This window comes from Microcebus murinus, chromosome 29 (genome assembly GCF_040939455.1).
Source record: "Microcebus murinus isolate Inina chromosome 29, M.murinus_Inina_mat1.0, whole genome shotgun sequence".
In the NCBI taxonomy this organism is placed as follows: Eukaryota; Metazoa; Chordata; class Mammalia; order Primates; family Cheirogaleidae; genus Microcebus; species Microcebus murinus.
The window spans coordinates 16,434,984-16,452,958 of record NC_134132.1 but is presented as its reverse complement, the minus strand read 5'-3'; the positions used below and the strand labels follow the sequence as shown (position 1 = coordinate 16,452,958).

At 47.9% G+C, this 17,975-nt stretch overlaps 1 protein-coding gene across 1 annotated transcript in view; it reads left to right on the top strand.

The window, feature by feature from the left end:
* Positions 1 to 16,843: 16,843 nt before the first annotated feature.
* The window catches only part of ANTXR2 (ANTXR cell adhesion molecule 2), a 136,213-nt gene continuing 135,081 nt past the window's right edge, over positions 16,844 to 17,975 (top strand). Inside the window, exon 1 of the mRNA XM_075998700.1 lies at positions 16,844 to 17,612. Coding sequence (XP_075854815.1) covers positions 17,482 to 17,612 — 131 coding nt within the window. The 5' untranslated portion in view covers positions 16,844 to 17,481. The remainder of the gene's footprint in view (positions 17,613 to 17,975) is intronic.

Here is a 17,975-nt window from a genome sequence, read left to right as displayed (position 1 = left end):
TTCTTGCTGAACCGAACTCATCTCTAGCTGAGGTTTTGCTAGATCTTGGTGCTCGTTTTTTCAATAAACATGTATTGAGCATGGATTATGGTCAGGCTGAGAGCCTGGGAGTGGGTTTTTGGCAGGGCGAGCATGCATGTTCTGGGAAGAGGGATTGTTTGCAAGAAGACAAGCTAAGAGTCTATGTGCAATAGCACAGCATACCGTGTTTCCTCGAAAATAAGACAGGGTCTTCTATTTATTTTTCCCCAAGAAGACACCCCAGGGCTGATTTTCAGGGGATGTGTTATTTTTTTAAAGTACGGTCCAACCATCTACATTGATTCCAATAGAGTGAAGGCGTCTTCTTCTGGAACATCATCCTCACTCTCCAGACCCCGAATCCCATCCTGGATGTCTTGCGACTCTGTTTCCCTTAGAGCCACCGGCCCCGATCTCTCCTGTCGAGCAGTAGTTTCAACTGTGACATCACATGGCTGTCATGTTTAATAGAAGTCCTCCCACTTCTATTCTTTCAGCTGATTTTCGTGACCGCCCTGTAAGTTACATAGGCTAGTAATTTCCAGTGCGTTTTGTTGGGAGGTAAGAAATGGGGGGCCGGGTGCGGTGGCTCAAGCCTGTAATCCCAGCACTCTGGGAGGCCGAGGTGGGAGGATCGTTCGAGGTCAGGAGTTCAAGACCAGCCTGAGCAAGAGCGAGACCCCGACTCTACTAAAAACAGAAAGAAATTAATTGGCCAACTAATAGATATAGAAAAAATTAGCCGGGCGTGGTGGCGCATGCCTGTAGTCCCAGCTACTCGGGAGGAGGCTGAGGCAGGAGGATCGCTTGAGCCCAGGAGTTAGTTGGAGGTTGCTGTGAGCGAGGCTGATGCCCCGGCACTCACTCTAGCCTGGGCGACAGAGTGAGACTCTGTCTCAAAAAAAGAAAAGAAAAGAAAAGAAAAGAAATGGGGAAGAGTGGTGAAAACGGTAGAAGTCGCTTAAGCATTTAGCACAGCGACAGAAGCAGACAGAGGCTATAATTCTTGGCCATAAGGTCACTATGTTTACAACCCGATGTGGGAATTTTCTATTCATTTGCAGGCGAGAGGCATACTTGCCAAATAATCTTAAATAACAATCTTACCTGGTTTGCATATTCTGTCCTGTTAAAAAGAAGAAAACAAAGAAGTTTCCAGGGAAATTAAGATTGGATAGTAGAGACACAGTCAGAGCACAGTTACCAGATGATGATCTTAATGGCTGACATATCGTTAGATTGTGGCTTATCATTAAATTATGGTTCGCGACATGCCCATGCCACGCTAAGGCAGTGTTTGCCAGCCAGCTGAAATGCCATGTGGCCTGGTTCAGGCGCCTTTGTCCCTGGGTGGTGCTGAAATTGCAATCCCAAGTGTGTATTCTCTGGCTTCGTGTAGACCAGGCGTCCCCAAACTTTTTAAACGGGGGGCCAGGTCACTGTCCCCTAGACCGTTGGAGGGTGCGCACTGCGGGCCCGGGACGAGCCGGCTGCTAAGCAGGACAGGCAGCGGCGGCAAAAACTGTAAATAAATGTCCTCGGTGGGCTGCATGTGGCCCTTGGGCCGTAGTTTGAGGACGCCTGGTGGTGTAGACCATCTATCCGGCAGTAGAGTTGACTTGTTGGTCAACCACATTCCAATACCGTTGGTGAGATTGGACCCTTTTTTTTTTTTTTTTTTTTTTTTACATTAAAGCACAGCCCGGGCATGCTTTCTTAATGCGTATTACATAGCTCAAGTAAAAAAAAAAAAAAAAAAAAAAAAAAAACTCGGTTTTTGCAGGGATTAAAAATGAGTCATGGGTCCATATGGTTTTCTGATATGTTTATAAGTACAAAGTACATTAAAAACACACACACACACACACACACACACACCCTGTAATTGACTACGATGAACTTGACTTCCTTCTGATAAGAATGAACCTCAAGGCGATTCATCTACCGGATTAAACAAACACGGCATTTCGGGGCAGACAGGTGTTCTCGTGAGAAGGTAGACTGCCCGGTCTGCGACATTCTCGAGGCCATCGTGCGTGCTATTTCGGATACGGTCAAATTCTTTCCGATCGCCGCCCTTATGGCGGAAGCTTTGTTTGCCTTAGCTGGGGAAATGTCACTTCAACAAAACCCAAAGGATTTTTTTTTTTTTTTTAAATACCCACATGCTTAGAAAGCAGAAAATAGCAAGATGTGAGAAACAAAATCATCCCTGCAAGGAAAAGGTCAGGAAGAGACATATGGATTTCAAGGGAAATTAAAATAAGGTTTCTGTACGTACTAGATACCACGGCAGAGACAAGTGCCACGGGTCGAACAGAAGGTTGCCAAGGCCCCAGGCTGCTTGCTTTTCCCTCCCCTGCTCCGCTGAAGGCTTTATCCAACATTATTTCGGCGATAACACTTGTTATCCATCCCCTGAATCCTCAGGCGTGAAGCCACCCTGCGGTCGGTTTCATCCAGGAAACCTAAAGGCCAGCCATATTTCGTCGTTTCTTAAGTCCCAGCGATTGTGAAACAGCCATCTGTACATGTCTAGAAGCATATTTTTTATTTGGGTTACTATTTGGTGCTAGATGCTGCACACCATCCACTCTTCCATTCCCTAATGCGTCTGTTTACAAAAAAAAAAAAAAAAGGTCCATAGGAAAATGTTCTGTAGTTATATATATATATATATTTTTTTTTTTTTGAGACAGAGTCTCGCTGTGTCACCTGAGCTAGAGTGAGTGCCGTGGCGTCAGCCTCGCTCACAGCAACCTCAGACTCCTGGGCTCAAGCGATCCTCCTGCCTCAGCCTCCCCCTGAGTAGCTGGGACTGCAGGCATGCGCCACCACGCCCGGCTCATTTTTGCTATGTATTTTTCGTTGGCCAATTAATTTATTTCTATCTTTCTATTTTTAGTAGAGACGGGGTCTCGCTCTTGCTCAGCCTGGTTTCTAACTCCTGATCTTAAGCGATCCTCCTGCCTCAGCCTCCCGAGCAGCTGGGACTACAGGCATGCGCCACCACGCCCGGCTAATTTTTTCTATATATTTTTAGTTGGCCAATTAATTTATTTCTATTTATATAGAAATATATAATTATAATTATATATAATTAATTTCTTTCTATTTATATATAATTAGCCATGCCCGGCTAATTATATATATATACACACATATATATACATATATATACATATATATACATATATAATAGGATATTTATATATCAATATATATTATATTATATATATTATATTATAAATTAATTGGAAAGAAATATGTATATTTCTTTCCAATTTATATATATTATATATGATGCATATATAATATATATATAAAGAAATATATATATTTCTTTTTTTAGTTGGCCAATTAATTTCTTTCTATTTATAGTAGAGACGGGGGTCTTGCTCTTGCTCAGGCTGGTCTCAAACTCCTGACCTCGACCGATCCTCCCGCCTCAGCCTCCCAGAGTGCCGGGATGACAGGCGTGAGCCACCCGCGCCAGGCCTGCTTTTACTTTCAAATTGACAACCATGAATCCGCCTGGATCTTCACAGTGCATTGCGCAGAAGAGAAAAAGGAGTAAGATAATACTACATTTGACCTGTTTTGAAGATGTTTCAAAGCACTGTCAGCTCCGGCTTGTCTTCGCTGTCTGACTTGTCTTGTAACAGCAACCTTGCTCTTTCTAGAAGGATCGGTTCTGCTCAAACCCCTCTCATTGTTTAAAATTCATTACCAGGCCGGGCGCGGTGGCTCACACCTGTAATCCCAGCACCCTGGGAGGCCGAGGCAGGAGGATCACTCGAGGTCAGGAGTTCGAGACCAGCCTGAGCAAGAGCGAGACCCCGTCTCTACTATAAATAGAAAGAAATTAATTGGCCAACTAAAAAAAGAAATATATATATTTCTTTATATATATATATTATATATACATTATATATAATATATATAAATTGGAAAGAAATATATATTTCTTTCCAATTAATTTATAATATAATATATATAATATAATATAATATATATTGATATATACATATTCTATTATATATATATGTATATATATATATATATATATATAATTAGCCGGGCGTGGTGGCGCATGCCTGTAGCCCCAGCTACTCAGGAGGAGGCTGAGGCAGGAGGATCGCTTTAGTCCAGGAGTTTGAGGTTGCTGTGAGCGAGGCTGACGCCATGACACTCACTCTAGCCTGGGCAACAAAGCAAGACTCTGTCTCAAAAAAAATAATAATAAAATAATAAAAAAAATTCATTACCGCCTCTAGTTTGCCTGCACAAAAATATTCACCCCCTGAAAGAGTTTTTTTTTTTTTATCTAAGGTAAAATTTGGCAAGCTGTCTCGTTTTAGAGGCCAGCACCGGATCATAAAGCGTTAGGCTTGTGGGCCATTAGGATCACTGCCTCAACTGTCCAACTCCACTATGGAAGCATAAAAGTAGCCACAGAGGCTATGTTAGGCAAGTGGGCATGGCTGTGTCCAATAAAACTTTATTGACAAAAACAGGCGGCAGGCGGGATGGAGCTAGAGCCACCTGCAGATTGAGCCTTATGTGCTTTTGGCTTTAATTTCTATGCCATCCCTTCCCATACCCAGGACTCCAGTGAAATTAAGTTTTGTTCTGTGCCTTGTAGGGACCCTGTACGCTGACTGCTCCATGCCTCTCTTCCCTTGGAGAGAGACTGGCAGGGAGGTATAGGAGGACTGTTGTTTCCCAAAGTACATTTTCCCGTAAGAAGTATCTTTTTTTTTTTTTTTTTTTTGAGACAGAGTCTCGCTCTGTAGCCCAGGCTAGAGTGAGTGCCGTGGCGTCAGCCTCGCTCACAGCAACCTCCAACTCCTGGGCTCAAGCGATCCTCCTGCCTCAGCCTCCTCCCGAGTAGCTGGGACTACAGGCACGTGCCACCATGCCCGGCTCATTTTTTCTGTATATTTTTAGTTGTACTTCTAATTTCTTTCTATTTTTAGTAGAGACGGGGGTCTCACTCTTGCTCAGGCTGGTCTCGAACTCCTGACCTAGAGCGATCCTCCTACCTCGGCCTCCCAAGTAGCTGGCACTATAGGCATGTGCCACCATGCTCAGCTAATTATACATATATATGTGTGTGTGTGTGTATAATACTAGAATATATATAGAATTCTATTATATAGAATATACATAGAATACTAGAATATATATAATGTATATTATATAGAATATATATAATATAATAATATATATATTCTAGTGGTTCAGCTAATTTCTTTCTTTTTTTTAGTAGAGACGGGCTCTCACTCTTGCTCAGGCTGGTCTCGAACTGCTGACCTCCTGCCAAGCAATCCTCCTGCCTCGGCCTCCCAGAGTGCTAGGGTTACAGGCGTGAGCCACCGGGCCCGGCCTAGAATTCCTATTGCCCTCTATCATCATCTTAATTTTGGTATTATAGCTATTTGTTTATGTATCTTAGCTTAAGAACTACAATATCCAACTAGGGTATCTCTCTCTTTTTTTTTTTTTGAGACAGAGTCTCACTCTGCTGCCCAGGCTAGAGTGAGTGCCGTGGCGTCAGCCTCGCTCACAGCAACCTCCAACTCCTGGGCTCAAGCGATCCTCCTGCCTCAGCCTCCTCCCGAGTAGCTGGGACTACAGGCATGCGCCACCATGCCTGGCTAATTTTTTCTATATATTTTTAGTTGGCCAATTAATTTCTTTCTATTTATAGTAGAGACGGGGGTCTCACTCTTGCTCAGGCTGGTTTCCAACTCCTGACCTCGAGCAATCCTCCCGCCTCGGCCTCCCAGAGTGCTGGGATGACAGGCGTGAGCCACCACGCCCAGCCTAGGGTATCTCTTTTAATGGACACCTTATATTCCAAAAAAGCATACAACAGTGCTTTGCAGACAGCAAGTATTATATGATTATTTGATTAATACATGTTTTTTAAAAAATTTGTAAAAAACGAGTCTCTTCAAAAATTAAAGCTCTGTTTACTTGATGAAGAAGTTGTTAATTCTGTTTAAAGATGAGGGTCAAAAGCAAACCTCTGATTTTACTGATCTTTAAGAAAATATCCTCAGGCACTGGCGGTCCGGTATTGTTGAACGTACACTGGTATTTTTGCTAGACTAATCTGCTGCATATGAAACCCATTGGCCATTTGTGGATTGACAACTTTCCTACTGCTCCTTGCAAAGAACTTCCCAAGAAAACTGGGATGGATAATCTAAGTGCCATATGTGCTGTTAAAGTTGGGTATGCGCTAATCAACTGGTTTCCATGAGAAACACAAGGCCTCCAAAATATAAAAAAATCTTTTTAATTGTGGTACTTATGGTAGTCACTCCAAAGAGCAAAATTATGTTTCAAACTTTTTTTTTTTTTTTTAATCTTAAAAAAAAAAAGGAGTTAAATATCTAAAGCTTAAATATCTCGGAGCAGACGCACTGCGACTGTTATATAAACAAGTTAGAATCAAGTAAGAAAGAAGTTTCATCTCTTTCATGTTGCCTACAAAAATCGTTAAATTAGTACTGAGCCTCAAGAAGAGATTGAGCTTTTTTTTTTTTTTCCTTTTTAAAAATCACGAAGGCCGGGCGCGGTGGCTCACGCTTGTGATCCTAGCACTCTGGGAGGCCTAGGTGGGAGGATTGCTCGAGGTCAGGAGTCCGAGACCAGCCTGAGCAAGAGCGAGACCCCTATCTCTACTAAAAATAGAAAGAAATTCATTGGACAACTAAATAATATATGTATATATAAAATTAGCCGGGCGTGGTGGCGCATGCCTGTAGTCCCAGCTACTCGGGAGGAGGCTGAGGCAGGAGGATTGCTTGAGCCCAGGAGTCTGAGGTTGCTGTGAGCGAGGCTGACGCCATGGCACTCTAGCCCGGGTAACAGAGTGAGACTCTGTCTCAAAACAAAAAAACAAAACAAAACAAAAACCCAAAGACAATGTGTACAAAAGCACCTTAAAAACCTATACATTGTGATCCAAATTTGATTCTCTTTTTATTTTCCAACATTTATATTTTCATAACATATAATAAAATAAATGGCACTATTATAATTTAAATTCTCGTAAGTTTATTCTCTATTGTAACCTCTTGGAAGTAGGTATAAATATGCGATTTATTTGCCTACTCTGGGAAGATTACTTATATCCTTTGCTATTTTAATCAGTCCTGGCTGTAACTTGTTTTGTCTCCCTTCTAAGCTGTCTGAGTCTATCTATAATCAATCTTACTTATTCTTTGAATTTTCTTATTTAAAATCCCTACTTCTGTGTTCCGTGCTTAGGTAGCTAAAAATATTTTTCCTGTTCTTGCAAAAATCCTCAAAGAATTATATTGGGCCTCTTCCTTCTCCGCCTCCTTTTGCTTTTCAAAGAAAAGAGATGCATTTACCAATGTATTTACCAAGGAGAGGAATGCAGTAGATCATCTAAAAAAACCCCATCATTTCTTATTTCTTTTCTTTCATTGATAGCTTTTAATTATAATTATTATTATTTTTTTTATAATTAGCAAAAAAAAAACTAGCTTAAAGTTGTTAGAGGTTATAGAAGGATAGAACTTTTCAATATCTTTGGAAACAGAATCTACTCTGGCTACTTTAATGAAAGAAATGCATGAAGAAGGAAAATAACTCACAGAGTCCTTTAGATTGCTGAAGAAGGAAAGCGAAGATTGAACTTTTTGGGAACGACTCCCTAAATTATAATCCGGCACGGGACTGTAATGACCCAAACCAGCAAAAAAACCACTCCATGCCCTGCCCCTCTCTTCATGGGACTGGCTTCTCATTCAAAATGTGGCATGGGTCCATATGGGTCAATTCTTTTATTTTTGAGACAGAGTCTCACTCTGTGGCCCGGGCTAGAGTGAGTGCCGTGGTGTCAGCCTCGCTCACAGCAACCTCCAACTCCTGGGCTCAAGCGATCCTCCTGCCTCAGCCTCCCGAGTAGCTGGGACTATAGGCGTGCGCCTGGACCATGCCCGTTAGAGGCATTCCGCTGGGGATTGAGAGACTGACCCGGCCCAGGGCTGCCACGATGGAAGGCACGAGAGGAGGGACAGCAGTCACAGGACTTTGTCACTCCAGGGTGCCAGCCTGAGCCTGTGCAGCCCTCACTTTGCACGTGGGACAGGGCCCTTATTGAACTACCTGCCGGGGGTATCTTTGCTTTTTGTGCATGCAACAGTTGCAAATGTTGCAGTTGCACCACTCAGTTTCTTCATTTCCCTACAGCCAAGCAGGAGTCCTCAAACTGCGGCCCGCGGGCCACATGCCGCCCGCCTAGCACATGTATCCGGCCCGTGTGCCGGGTGCTTTTGCAGCCGCTGCCTGTCCTGCTTAGCAGCCGACCCGTCCCGGGCCCGCAGTTGCGCATGTGCGGAATGTGCGGCCACTCTCTCCAACTGTCTGGGGGACAGTGAACGGGCCCCCGGTTTAAAAAGTTTGGGGACCCCTGGGCTAGAGTTTGCTGCTGAGAGCTCACAGCTGAGTTCCTCATTACACCTGCACCAAGCCAAAGGAGGCTGCCTTGCTTGAGGTTTTATCTTTATTCTGCAAAGGGGCAGCTCACATTTAAGGACTGGTCCATACAAGGGACACAGAATTCCGGTCCCCTGGCCTCACTTTTTTTTTTTTTTTTTTTTTTGAGACAGAGTCTCGCTTTGTTGCCCAGGCTAGAGTGAGTGCCGTGGCGTCAGCCTCGCTCACAGCAGCCTCCAACTCCTGGGCTCAAGCAATCCTCCTGCCTCAGCCTCATCCCAAGTAGCTGGGACTACAGGCATGCGCCACCACGCCCGGCTAATTTTATATATATATATCAGCTGTTCAATTAATTTCTTTCTATTTATAGTAGAGACGGGGTCTCGCTCTCGCTCAGGCTGGTCTCAAAGTCCTGACCTCGAGGGATCCTCCCGCCTCGGCCTCCCAGAGTCCTGGGATGACAGGCGTGAGCCACCGCGCCCGGCCTCCCTGGCCTCACTTAATCCAGGACGACAATGAAAGGCCACCCGGGCTCCGGGGCCACCCTTGGGGTTGGCTGGCTGAGGCCCCGTTTGTCACTGAGTCACGGTTCAGCTTCTCGCCTGACCATTCCTGCTTCCCTCGGCCCTTGCGAGTCTTGCTGCTTGCCCTAATTTATACCCCGCTGCATGCAAACCTTGGAGTCTCAAGTCTGCTTCTGCCAGAAACTCAAGTTAAAACACGCCTGGTCCCCAATGCAGACCTTGGTCATCATGCCCCAACATGGGTCGACCCACGTAGAGATGCTAATTTAGAAGTGGGTTTTTTTTTTTTTTTTTTTGAGACAGAGTCTCACTCTGTTGCCCAGGCTAGAGTGAGTGCCTTGGCGTCAGCCTCGCTCACAGCAACCTCAGACTTCTGGGCTCAAGCGATCCTCCTGCCTCAGCCTCCTCCCGAGTAGCTGGGACTACAGGCAGGCGCCACCACGCCCAGCTAATTTTTTCTATATATATATATATTAGTTGTCCAATTAATTTATTTCTATTTATAGTAGAGACAGGGTCTCGCTCTTGCTCAGGCTGGTCTCGAAGTCCTGACCTCGAGCGATCCTCCTGCCTCGGCCTCCCAGAGTGCTGGGTTTACAGGCGTGAGCCACCTCGCCCAGCAGAAGTGGGTTTTTGTGCACCTTGCAAAAACAGCTTTGCTCACTCTAGGGAACGAATTCAGACATTGGGTAAAAAAATCCAGTCCTGGAATGACCACTCCCGATAAAAGCCGAAATAGGCTTTATCAGCTGCAGGTAGGGGGAGATTGATTTAATTCCCCTGATTCACCGTGGGTACTGCGTGATGAATCACTTCCCGTGTGGAGTGACTATGAATCACTTCCCGTGTGACACTCGGCGCCCAGAAGAGACATGTGTGTCATTGTAGTTCCCATAAGAGATGTCTGCTTATAAATAATCCAGATTATGTGATTTTTTTTTTCTTTTTTACACATAAAGAATACATCTGCTCTGTTTTCGTGTGTTTATTGTTGCTATTTATTTACCCTTTTTGGTTTGTCTTTCGCTGGGGCGTCAAAAGATGGAAATAAAATCCGTCACAGGGCACTGAAAATGCAAACTGCTTGAGAGTCAGAGAGTGTTAACATTTGTGCTTATGGTGGCCGGGCGCGGTGGCTCACGCCTGTCATCCCAGCACTCTGGGAGGCCGAGGCGGGAGGATCGCTCGAGGTCAGGAGTTCAAAACCAGCCTGAGCGAGAGCGAGACTCCGTCTCTACTATACATAGAAAGAAATTAATTGGCCAACTAAAAATGTACATACAAAAAATTAGCCGGGCGTGGTGGTGCATGCCTGTAGTCCCAGCTACTCGGGAGGAGGCTGAGGCAGGAGGATCGCTTGAGCCCAGGAGTCGGAGGTTGCTGTGAGCGAGGCTGACGCCACGGCACTCACTCTAGCCCGGGCGACAGAGCGAGACTCTGTCTCAAAAAAAAAAACAACAAAAAAACAAGAAAACAAAAAGGAACAAACATTTGTGCTTAGAACATTACCAGATACAAAGTATCAGCAAACATTTGTTAAATAAAAAGACAGTAAGTAAATGATTAAATAAATTTTAACATGAAATCCATAGGAGCTCTGCGGTTAACAAAAATAAAAAGGACAATGGTAGGGGTCTAGCAAAGATTTTTTAATCATCAAATGTCAATCTCAAGCTATTCTAACCTCATTCCTAAATTTAAAATGTTTCTGGGGTTATTAGCATCTTTATGTAGTGAGGTGATACATTGTATCGTTGAAAGTTTGGTTTAAGATAAAGATGGGTTTTCAAAGCGTGAGGCCATGCATGGATTGTGGAGCGAAATACTCGAGTGGAAATCCAGATAATCCGATAAAAGAGAAATATTTTTAGCTTTGTTTATCTAAATAATTCAGTCTGTAAAGTTGTCTTTCTGGCCGGGCGCGGCGGCTCACGCCTGTCGTCCCAGCACTCTGGGAGGCCGAGGCGGGAGGATCGCTCGAGGTCAGGAGTTCGAGACCAGCCTGAGCAACACGGTGAGACCTCATCGCTACAAAAAAAATAATAAAAATAAAAAGTCAGCTGAGTGTGGTGCACACCTGTAGTCCCAGCTACCTGGGAGGCTGAGGCAGGAGGATCGCCTTTAGTTGGAGGTTGCTGTGAGCGAGGCTGATGCCATTGCACTCTAGCCGGGGCAACAGAGTGAGACCCCGTCTCCAAAAATACATACATACATACATGCATGCATACATAAAGTATTTTTGTGTCTCTTTAGCCTTAATGATCTGCATTCCCTCTCCCATTTTGGACATAAAATTGAGGGTTAAACAGCGTTCTGGTGTGACTGCCACGGTACAAAAGTGACTTTCAATTCTTGCCTCGACGGCCTCCAGCTACACACATGCCCAGGCTACTCCCAGTGATCAAGGGGCGGTGAGAGAAAGCACTGCCGTTTCTACCATTTCTCCGAAGCTGGCAGAGATTTCCAAGTTTGCAACCTCCAACTCCTGGACTCAAGCCATCCTCCTGCCTCAGCCTCCTCCCGAGTAGCTAGGACTACAGGCACGCTGCCAGGCCCGGCTAATTTTTTCTATATATATATTTTTTAGTTGGCCAATTAATTTCTTTCTATTTATAGTAGAGACGGGGATCTCGCTCTTGCTCAGGCTGGTCTCGAACTCCTGACCTCGAGCGATCCTCCCGCCTCGGCCTCCCAGAGTGCTGGGATGACAGGCGTGAGCCACTACACCCAGCCTATTTATTTATTTATTTTTGAGACAAGAGTCTCGCTTTGTCGCCCAGGCTAGAGTGAGTGCCGTGGCGTCAGCCTCGCTCACAGCAACCTCAATCTCCTGGGCTCAAGCCATCCTCCTGCCTCAGCCTCTTCCCGAGTAGCTGGGACTACAGGCATGCACCACCATGCCCGGCTAATTTTTTCTATATATATTTTTAGTTGTCCAATTAATTTCTTTCTATTTATAGCAGAGACGGGGTTCTCGCTCTTGCTCAGGCTGGTCTCGAACTCCTGACCTCGAGTGATCCTCCCGCCCTGGCCTCCCAGAGTGCCCGGATGACAGGCGTGAGCCGCCGCTGCGCCCGGCCCCCTGTCTCATTTTGAGGTTCTGAAACTCTGACTCCTGCAGCCACCAGACCTCCAGGGATGTGTTCCCACTTCTCACTCCACATTTGCTTCCCGTCACGCATGCAATAATCTCCTGGACTCCCCACAGCAGAACTAAAACCAGCTGACGTTTTCTTCACGAAATTCCCATCAACAGCCCGTTCCAGTTTCTTTTCCAGGTATTTTTTTTTTTTAATTCCCTGCTGGTTGAACCTGGTCTCTATTTTCAAGTTTCATCTTTTTTTTTTTTTTTTTTTTGAGACAGAGTCTCACTTTGTTGTCCAGGCTAGAGTGAGTGCCGTGGCGTCAGCCTCGCTCACAGCAACCTCCAACTCCTGGGCTTGAGTGATCCTCCTGCCTCAGCCTCCTCCCGAGTAGCTGGGACTACAGGCATGCGCCACCATGCCCGGCTAATTTTTTATATATATCAGTTGGCCAATTAATTTCTTTCTATTTATAGTAGAGACGGGGTCTCGCTCTTGCTCAGGCTGGTTTTGAACTCCTGACCTTGAGCAATCCGCCCGCCTCGGCCTCCCAAGAGCTAGGATTACAGGCGTGAGCCACAGCGCCCGGCCTCAAGTTTCATCTTAAGACAGAATCTCGCATGAAGAAACCTCTGACTCGAGGGGGGAGAGGGGGGTGCAAGGGCAATATGCATAACCTTAACAGTGGTACCCCCATCACATGCTGAGGGGGGGAAATGGGCATTTATTGAAACCTTAAAATCTGTACCCCCATAATATGCTGAAATAAAAAAAAAAAGAAACAAAAAAGAAAATGAATAAATAAAATATATGTTAAGTGCATGACACACACACACACACACATACAAAGACAGAATCAAAGATATCATATACCTCTCAGGATGAATAGCAAATCAGTGCTATTGATTGAATAAAATCCAGCAGGGCGGGAGGAAAAAGTCTGCCCCAAAATAGTGACAATTGACTCCAAGTTACAAGAGGATGGAAGGCAAAGAAGTAGGAGACATTGATGCCAGCCATGCACTCTATCCTTTGAGCAGGCGTCCTCAAACTACGGCCCGCGGGCCACATGCCACCCGCCTGGCACATGTATCCGGCCCGCTGCCGGGTGTTTTTGCCGCTGCTGCCTGTCCTGCTTAGCAGCCGACGCGTCCCGGGCCCACAGTGCGCACCCTCCAATGGTCTGAGGGACGGTGAGCTGGCCTCTTGTTTAAAAAGTTTGAGGCCCCCTGCTCTTGATGAAATAATTTAAACTCACATTTATCAGTTTCCTTTTTCCCTGGCTTCATGATGCTTTGGCTGCTCATCTGAGACTCCACCAACTGATCTAAGAATCCATCTTGTCCCAGGACCAAAGGAAAACAGCATGCCTTGAATTTAAAACTGGTTCTTGGCCGGGAGCGGTGGCCTGTCATCCCAGCACTCTGGGAGGCCGAGGCGGGAGGATCGCTGGAGGTCAGGAGTTTGAGACCAGCCTGAGCAAGAGCGAGACCCCCCACCCCCCGTCTCTACTAAAAATAGAAAGGAATTAATTGGCCATCTAAAAATATATAGAAAAAAATGAGCCGGGCGTGGTGGCGCATGCCTGTAGTCCCAGCTACTCGGGAGGAGGCTGAGGCAAGAGGATCGCTTGAGCCCAGGAGTGTGAGGTTGCTGTGAGTCAGGCTGACGCCACGGCACTCACTCTGGCCCGGGTAACAGAGTGAGACTCTGTGTCAAAAAAAACAAAACAAACAAACAAACAAAAAAAGATGAGGCAGGGGAGGACAGAATTAGGGCTTTTAGGGCCAGGTGCTGTGGCTCACGCCTGTCATTCCAGCACTCTGGGAGGCCGAGGCGGGAGGATCGCTTGAGGTCAGGAGTTCGAGACCAGCCTGAGCAAGAGCGAGACCCCGTCTCTACTATAAATGGAAAGAAATTAATTGACCAACTAAAAATATATATAGAAAAAATTAGCCGGGCGTGGTGGCCCATGCCTGTAGTCCCAGCTACTCGGGAGGAGGCTGAGGCAGGAGGATCGCTTGAGCCCAGGAGTCTGAGGCTGCTGTGAGCGAGGCTGATGCCACGGCACTCACGCTAGCCCGGGCAACAGAGTGAGACTCTGTGTCAAAAAAAAAAAGATGAGGCAGGGGAGGACAGAATTAGGGCTTTTATTATACAGCCATCGCTCTCCCTTGGACTTTCTTCCAGTGCTCAGTTATTTGAAAACTGTGGAGGTCAGAGACCATTTCCCCCGTTGGGACCTTCCCCACTGCATCCGGTAAGAAGTGGTGGCTCAAGTGCATGGTGGTGACATTTCCTTCCAACCCCAAGCGGCCGGTTTGCAAAGAGTGAAAAGGCACCCTAGCCATTTTTCCATCCAATCTTTCACATTTGTAATGAGGATATTTTTCAAACTGGGGGTCTGCCTGTATTTATTGAAGCTCTTATAAATTTGTATCTCTCGGTTTAGCCAGAGAGGTGACGGCCCAAGGTATAATACCCGTTTATTTTGCCTTGATAACTATTAACAGTCTCCTAACTGGTCTTCCAGGTACCATTATTGCTAACTCCAAATTCCCTGTCTCATAGCGGCCAGAATGATCTCTGAAAAACACAGAAAATACCAATTCCTCCACCGGCCCACTCCTGGGCTTGAAGTCTAGTGAAGTCTTATCATGCTCAGTATAAAATATCTGAGTGTTTTTCTTCTTCTTCTTCTTCTTTTTTTGAGACAGAGTCTCACTCTGTTGCCCGGGCTAGAGTGAGTGCCCGTGGAATCAGCCTCGCTCACAGCAACCTCCAACTCCTGGGTTCAAGCGATCCTCCTGCCTCAGCCTCCTCCCAGAGTAGCTGGGACTACAGGCATTCGCCACCACGCCCGGCTAATTTTTTTATGTATATTTTTAATTGCCCAATTAATTTCTTTCTATTTATAGTAGAGACGGGGGTCTCGCTCTTGCTCAGGCTGGTTTCGAACTCCTGACCTCAGGCAATCCACCTGCCTCGGCCTCCCAGAGTGCTGGGATGACAGGTGTGAGCCACCTCGCCCGGCTAATTTTTTCTAAATGTATCAGTTGGCCAATTAATTTGTTTCTATTTATAGTAGAGACGGGGTCTCGCTCTTGCTGAGGCTGGTTTTGAACTCCTGACCTCGAGCGATCCTCCTGCCTCAGCCTCTCAGAGTGCTAGGATGATAGGCGTGAGCCACCGCGCCCGGCCTTCTTTTTATTTTTTTATTTATTTATTTTTAATCTTAGTTTACAAAGCATCACACAATCTTGCCCCTGACTCCCTCTCTCTTGCATTAATTCTTACACACAAAGCTCCAGCTACACCGCCTAACCCTAACCCTAACCCTAACCCTAACCCTCTTGAAGGTGCTAAGCTAATACAGATCTTGCTGTAGCTGGAATGTTTTCTCTCCCAGCTCTTGGAATCCCTGGATCCTTTTTGTTTATCACCTAGTCAGTCATTTGCTGCCATAGCATAATATTTTTTTTATTTTTTATTAATTAATTTATTTTTTTGAGGCAGAGTCTCACTCTGTTGCCCAGGCTAGAGTGAGTGCCGTGGTGTCAGCCTCGCTCACAGCAACCTCCAACTCCTGGGCTCAAGCGATCCTCCTGCCTCAGCCTCCTGAGTAGCTGGGACTACAGGCATGCGCCACCACGCCCGGCTAATTTTTTCTCTATATATTTTTAGCTGGCCAATTCATTTCTTTCTGTTTTTCTTTCTTTTTTTTTTTTTTTTAGTAGAGACGGGGGGACTCTTCGCTCTTGCTCAGGCTGGCCTCGAACTCCTTGACCTCGAGGGATCCTCCCGCCTCGGCCTCCCCAGAGTGCTAGGATTTTACAGGTGTGAGCCATCACGCCCCAGCCTGGGGATGACATATTTTGGGGTGCAACTTTCCACTTCTAAAGAGGCCTGAGCTCCTCTGCCATGACCCCCCACCCCTTACCCCCAGCCCCACTTTTTCTTGGTTTGGTGGGATGGAGCTACACAGTACGTTTTGGTGTTTGTTTAGGTTTTTTTTTTTTTTTTTTTTTAAAGGAGGAAGTTTATATAAAAAAAAAGTGTGTGTCAGCAAACTGGTATTAACTGAGCAGCACCTAAGTGGACACACAGGAACTACAGTAATAGGGTATTGGGCAGGTGGCAGGGGGGAGGGGGGAGGGGGCGGGTATAGACATACATAATGAGTGAGATGTGCACCCTCTGGGGGATGGTCATGCTGGAGACTCAGACTTGTGGGGGGGAGGGGGGAAATGGGCATTTATTGAAACCTTAAAATCGGTACCCCCATAATATGCTGAAATAATAATAATAATAAAAAAAGTGTGTGTGTTTATGGTATTGGCGTTGGGGTGGAATGGGGTTGGGGTGGAATGAGGAGGCCGTCACCTCCCGGGGAGTCACCAGTCTTTGGTCCCCAAACCGGGCTCTCCGTGCTGTTCTAAGCAGTTTATGCCAAAACAGGCCAGGCCTGCGGGACACTTGGGTTAGGGTTGGTTTCCAGAGGACGTTTGTTTTCCTAAACTTCTCCCGCCCGCCCTGTTGCCCAGATCTGGCAGGCGTCAGTCACCTCGAGCAGGAGCAGGGGACCCACGCGTGTGCAGTGTCGCGCGCGGGGACCGCAGCCGGCTCCGTTTAGTCACCCCCGGGCGGGCTCGCCCTGCCTCCTCCCCTAAAAAGGGGCCGGCCCCGGGGCGGAGGCCGGGCCCGAGGCCAGCAGCCCAGGGAAGAAAAGTTTTGCAGAGCGAGTGAGCGAGGGAGGAGGAGGAGGAGGAGGAAGAGGAGGAAGGAACCAGATTGAGGGGCCCCGATCTCTCTCTCTCTGGCTGCAAGTTGGTGACTGTCCCCGCGGGCGCGCGCGCGCCCAGGGCGCAGCCCGGACTTGGGCCTTCCCCGGCTGCCCCGGAGGCGGAAGAAGCCCCAGCCTCCAGATCTGGGGTTTGGAGGCTCCTGCCTAGTAGAGGCCAGAGAGAGAGAGAGAGAGAGAGAGAGAGAGAGGAGAGAGAGAGAGAGAGAGACAGGAGAGGGACCTCTCCCGCCAGCTGTCGCCGCCCGGGCCTCGCCTCGGTCTGCAGGGCGCTCCGGAGGAGTCGGGAGGGGTGGGGAGGGGACCGCTGGGATTCGTCCGGAGTTCCGGCTGCAGCTGCCTTTGTCCTCGCAGGACCTCCCTCCCCTCTCTCTTGTCCGTCCTCTGTCCCCGGGTGGCTCCCCCTGCCCCAGCTCCTGGCCCGGGGTGGCACCCCCGCAGCAGCAGCAAGCAAGGCGGGTCCCCGGTGGGTCCCCCGGCTCCGCGTCCCCACCGAGCCCGGCCCGGGGGAGCAGAAGGGGCTGCGAGCCGCAGCAGCGGGAGGAGGGCGTCGCAGGCCCGGGGCCGCAGGATGGTGGCGGGGCGCCGGGCGCTGCCCGCGCTGTGGCTGGTGCTGGCGCTCGGCGGGCTCGGGGGGCCCCTGCGCGCCCAGGAGCGGCCGTCCTGCAGGAGAGCCTTCGACCTCTACTTCGTGCTGGACAAGTGAGTGCCAAGCGCGGCAGGTCTGGGGGGCGGGTGGGGTGGGGTGGCGGGGGGCTCCTGGCGAAGGTGGCGCTGGACCGGGGAAGGGGCGAGGGGGGGCTCGGGTGTGCGCGCGCGCCGGTTTGGGGGCGCAGGGCTGCAAACCCGCCCGCGGGGGTCTCGCGAGCCTCGCCTTCCCAGCGGGGCAGGCGCTGTGGGACCCGCGGGCTGCAGGGAGGAGAGGGGAGGGCGCCTCGTCACCGCCCCAAGCGCCCTGGAAAGTTGGGGGTGCGAGCGGGGTGCCTTCCCTGTTTGCCTGTCCTGGGGCGCTTGGGAAGTGGGAGTGCGGCCTCCTGCGTGGGGGGTGGGGTGGGGGGTCGTTCT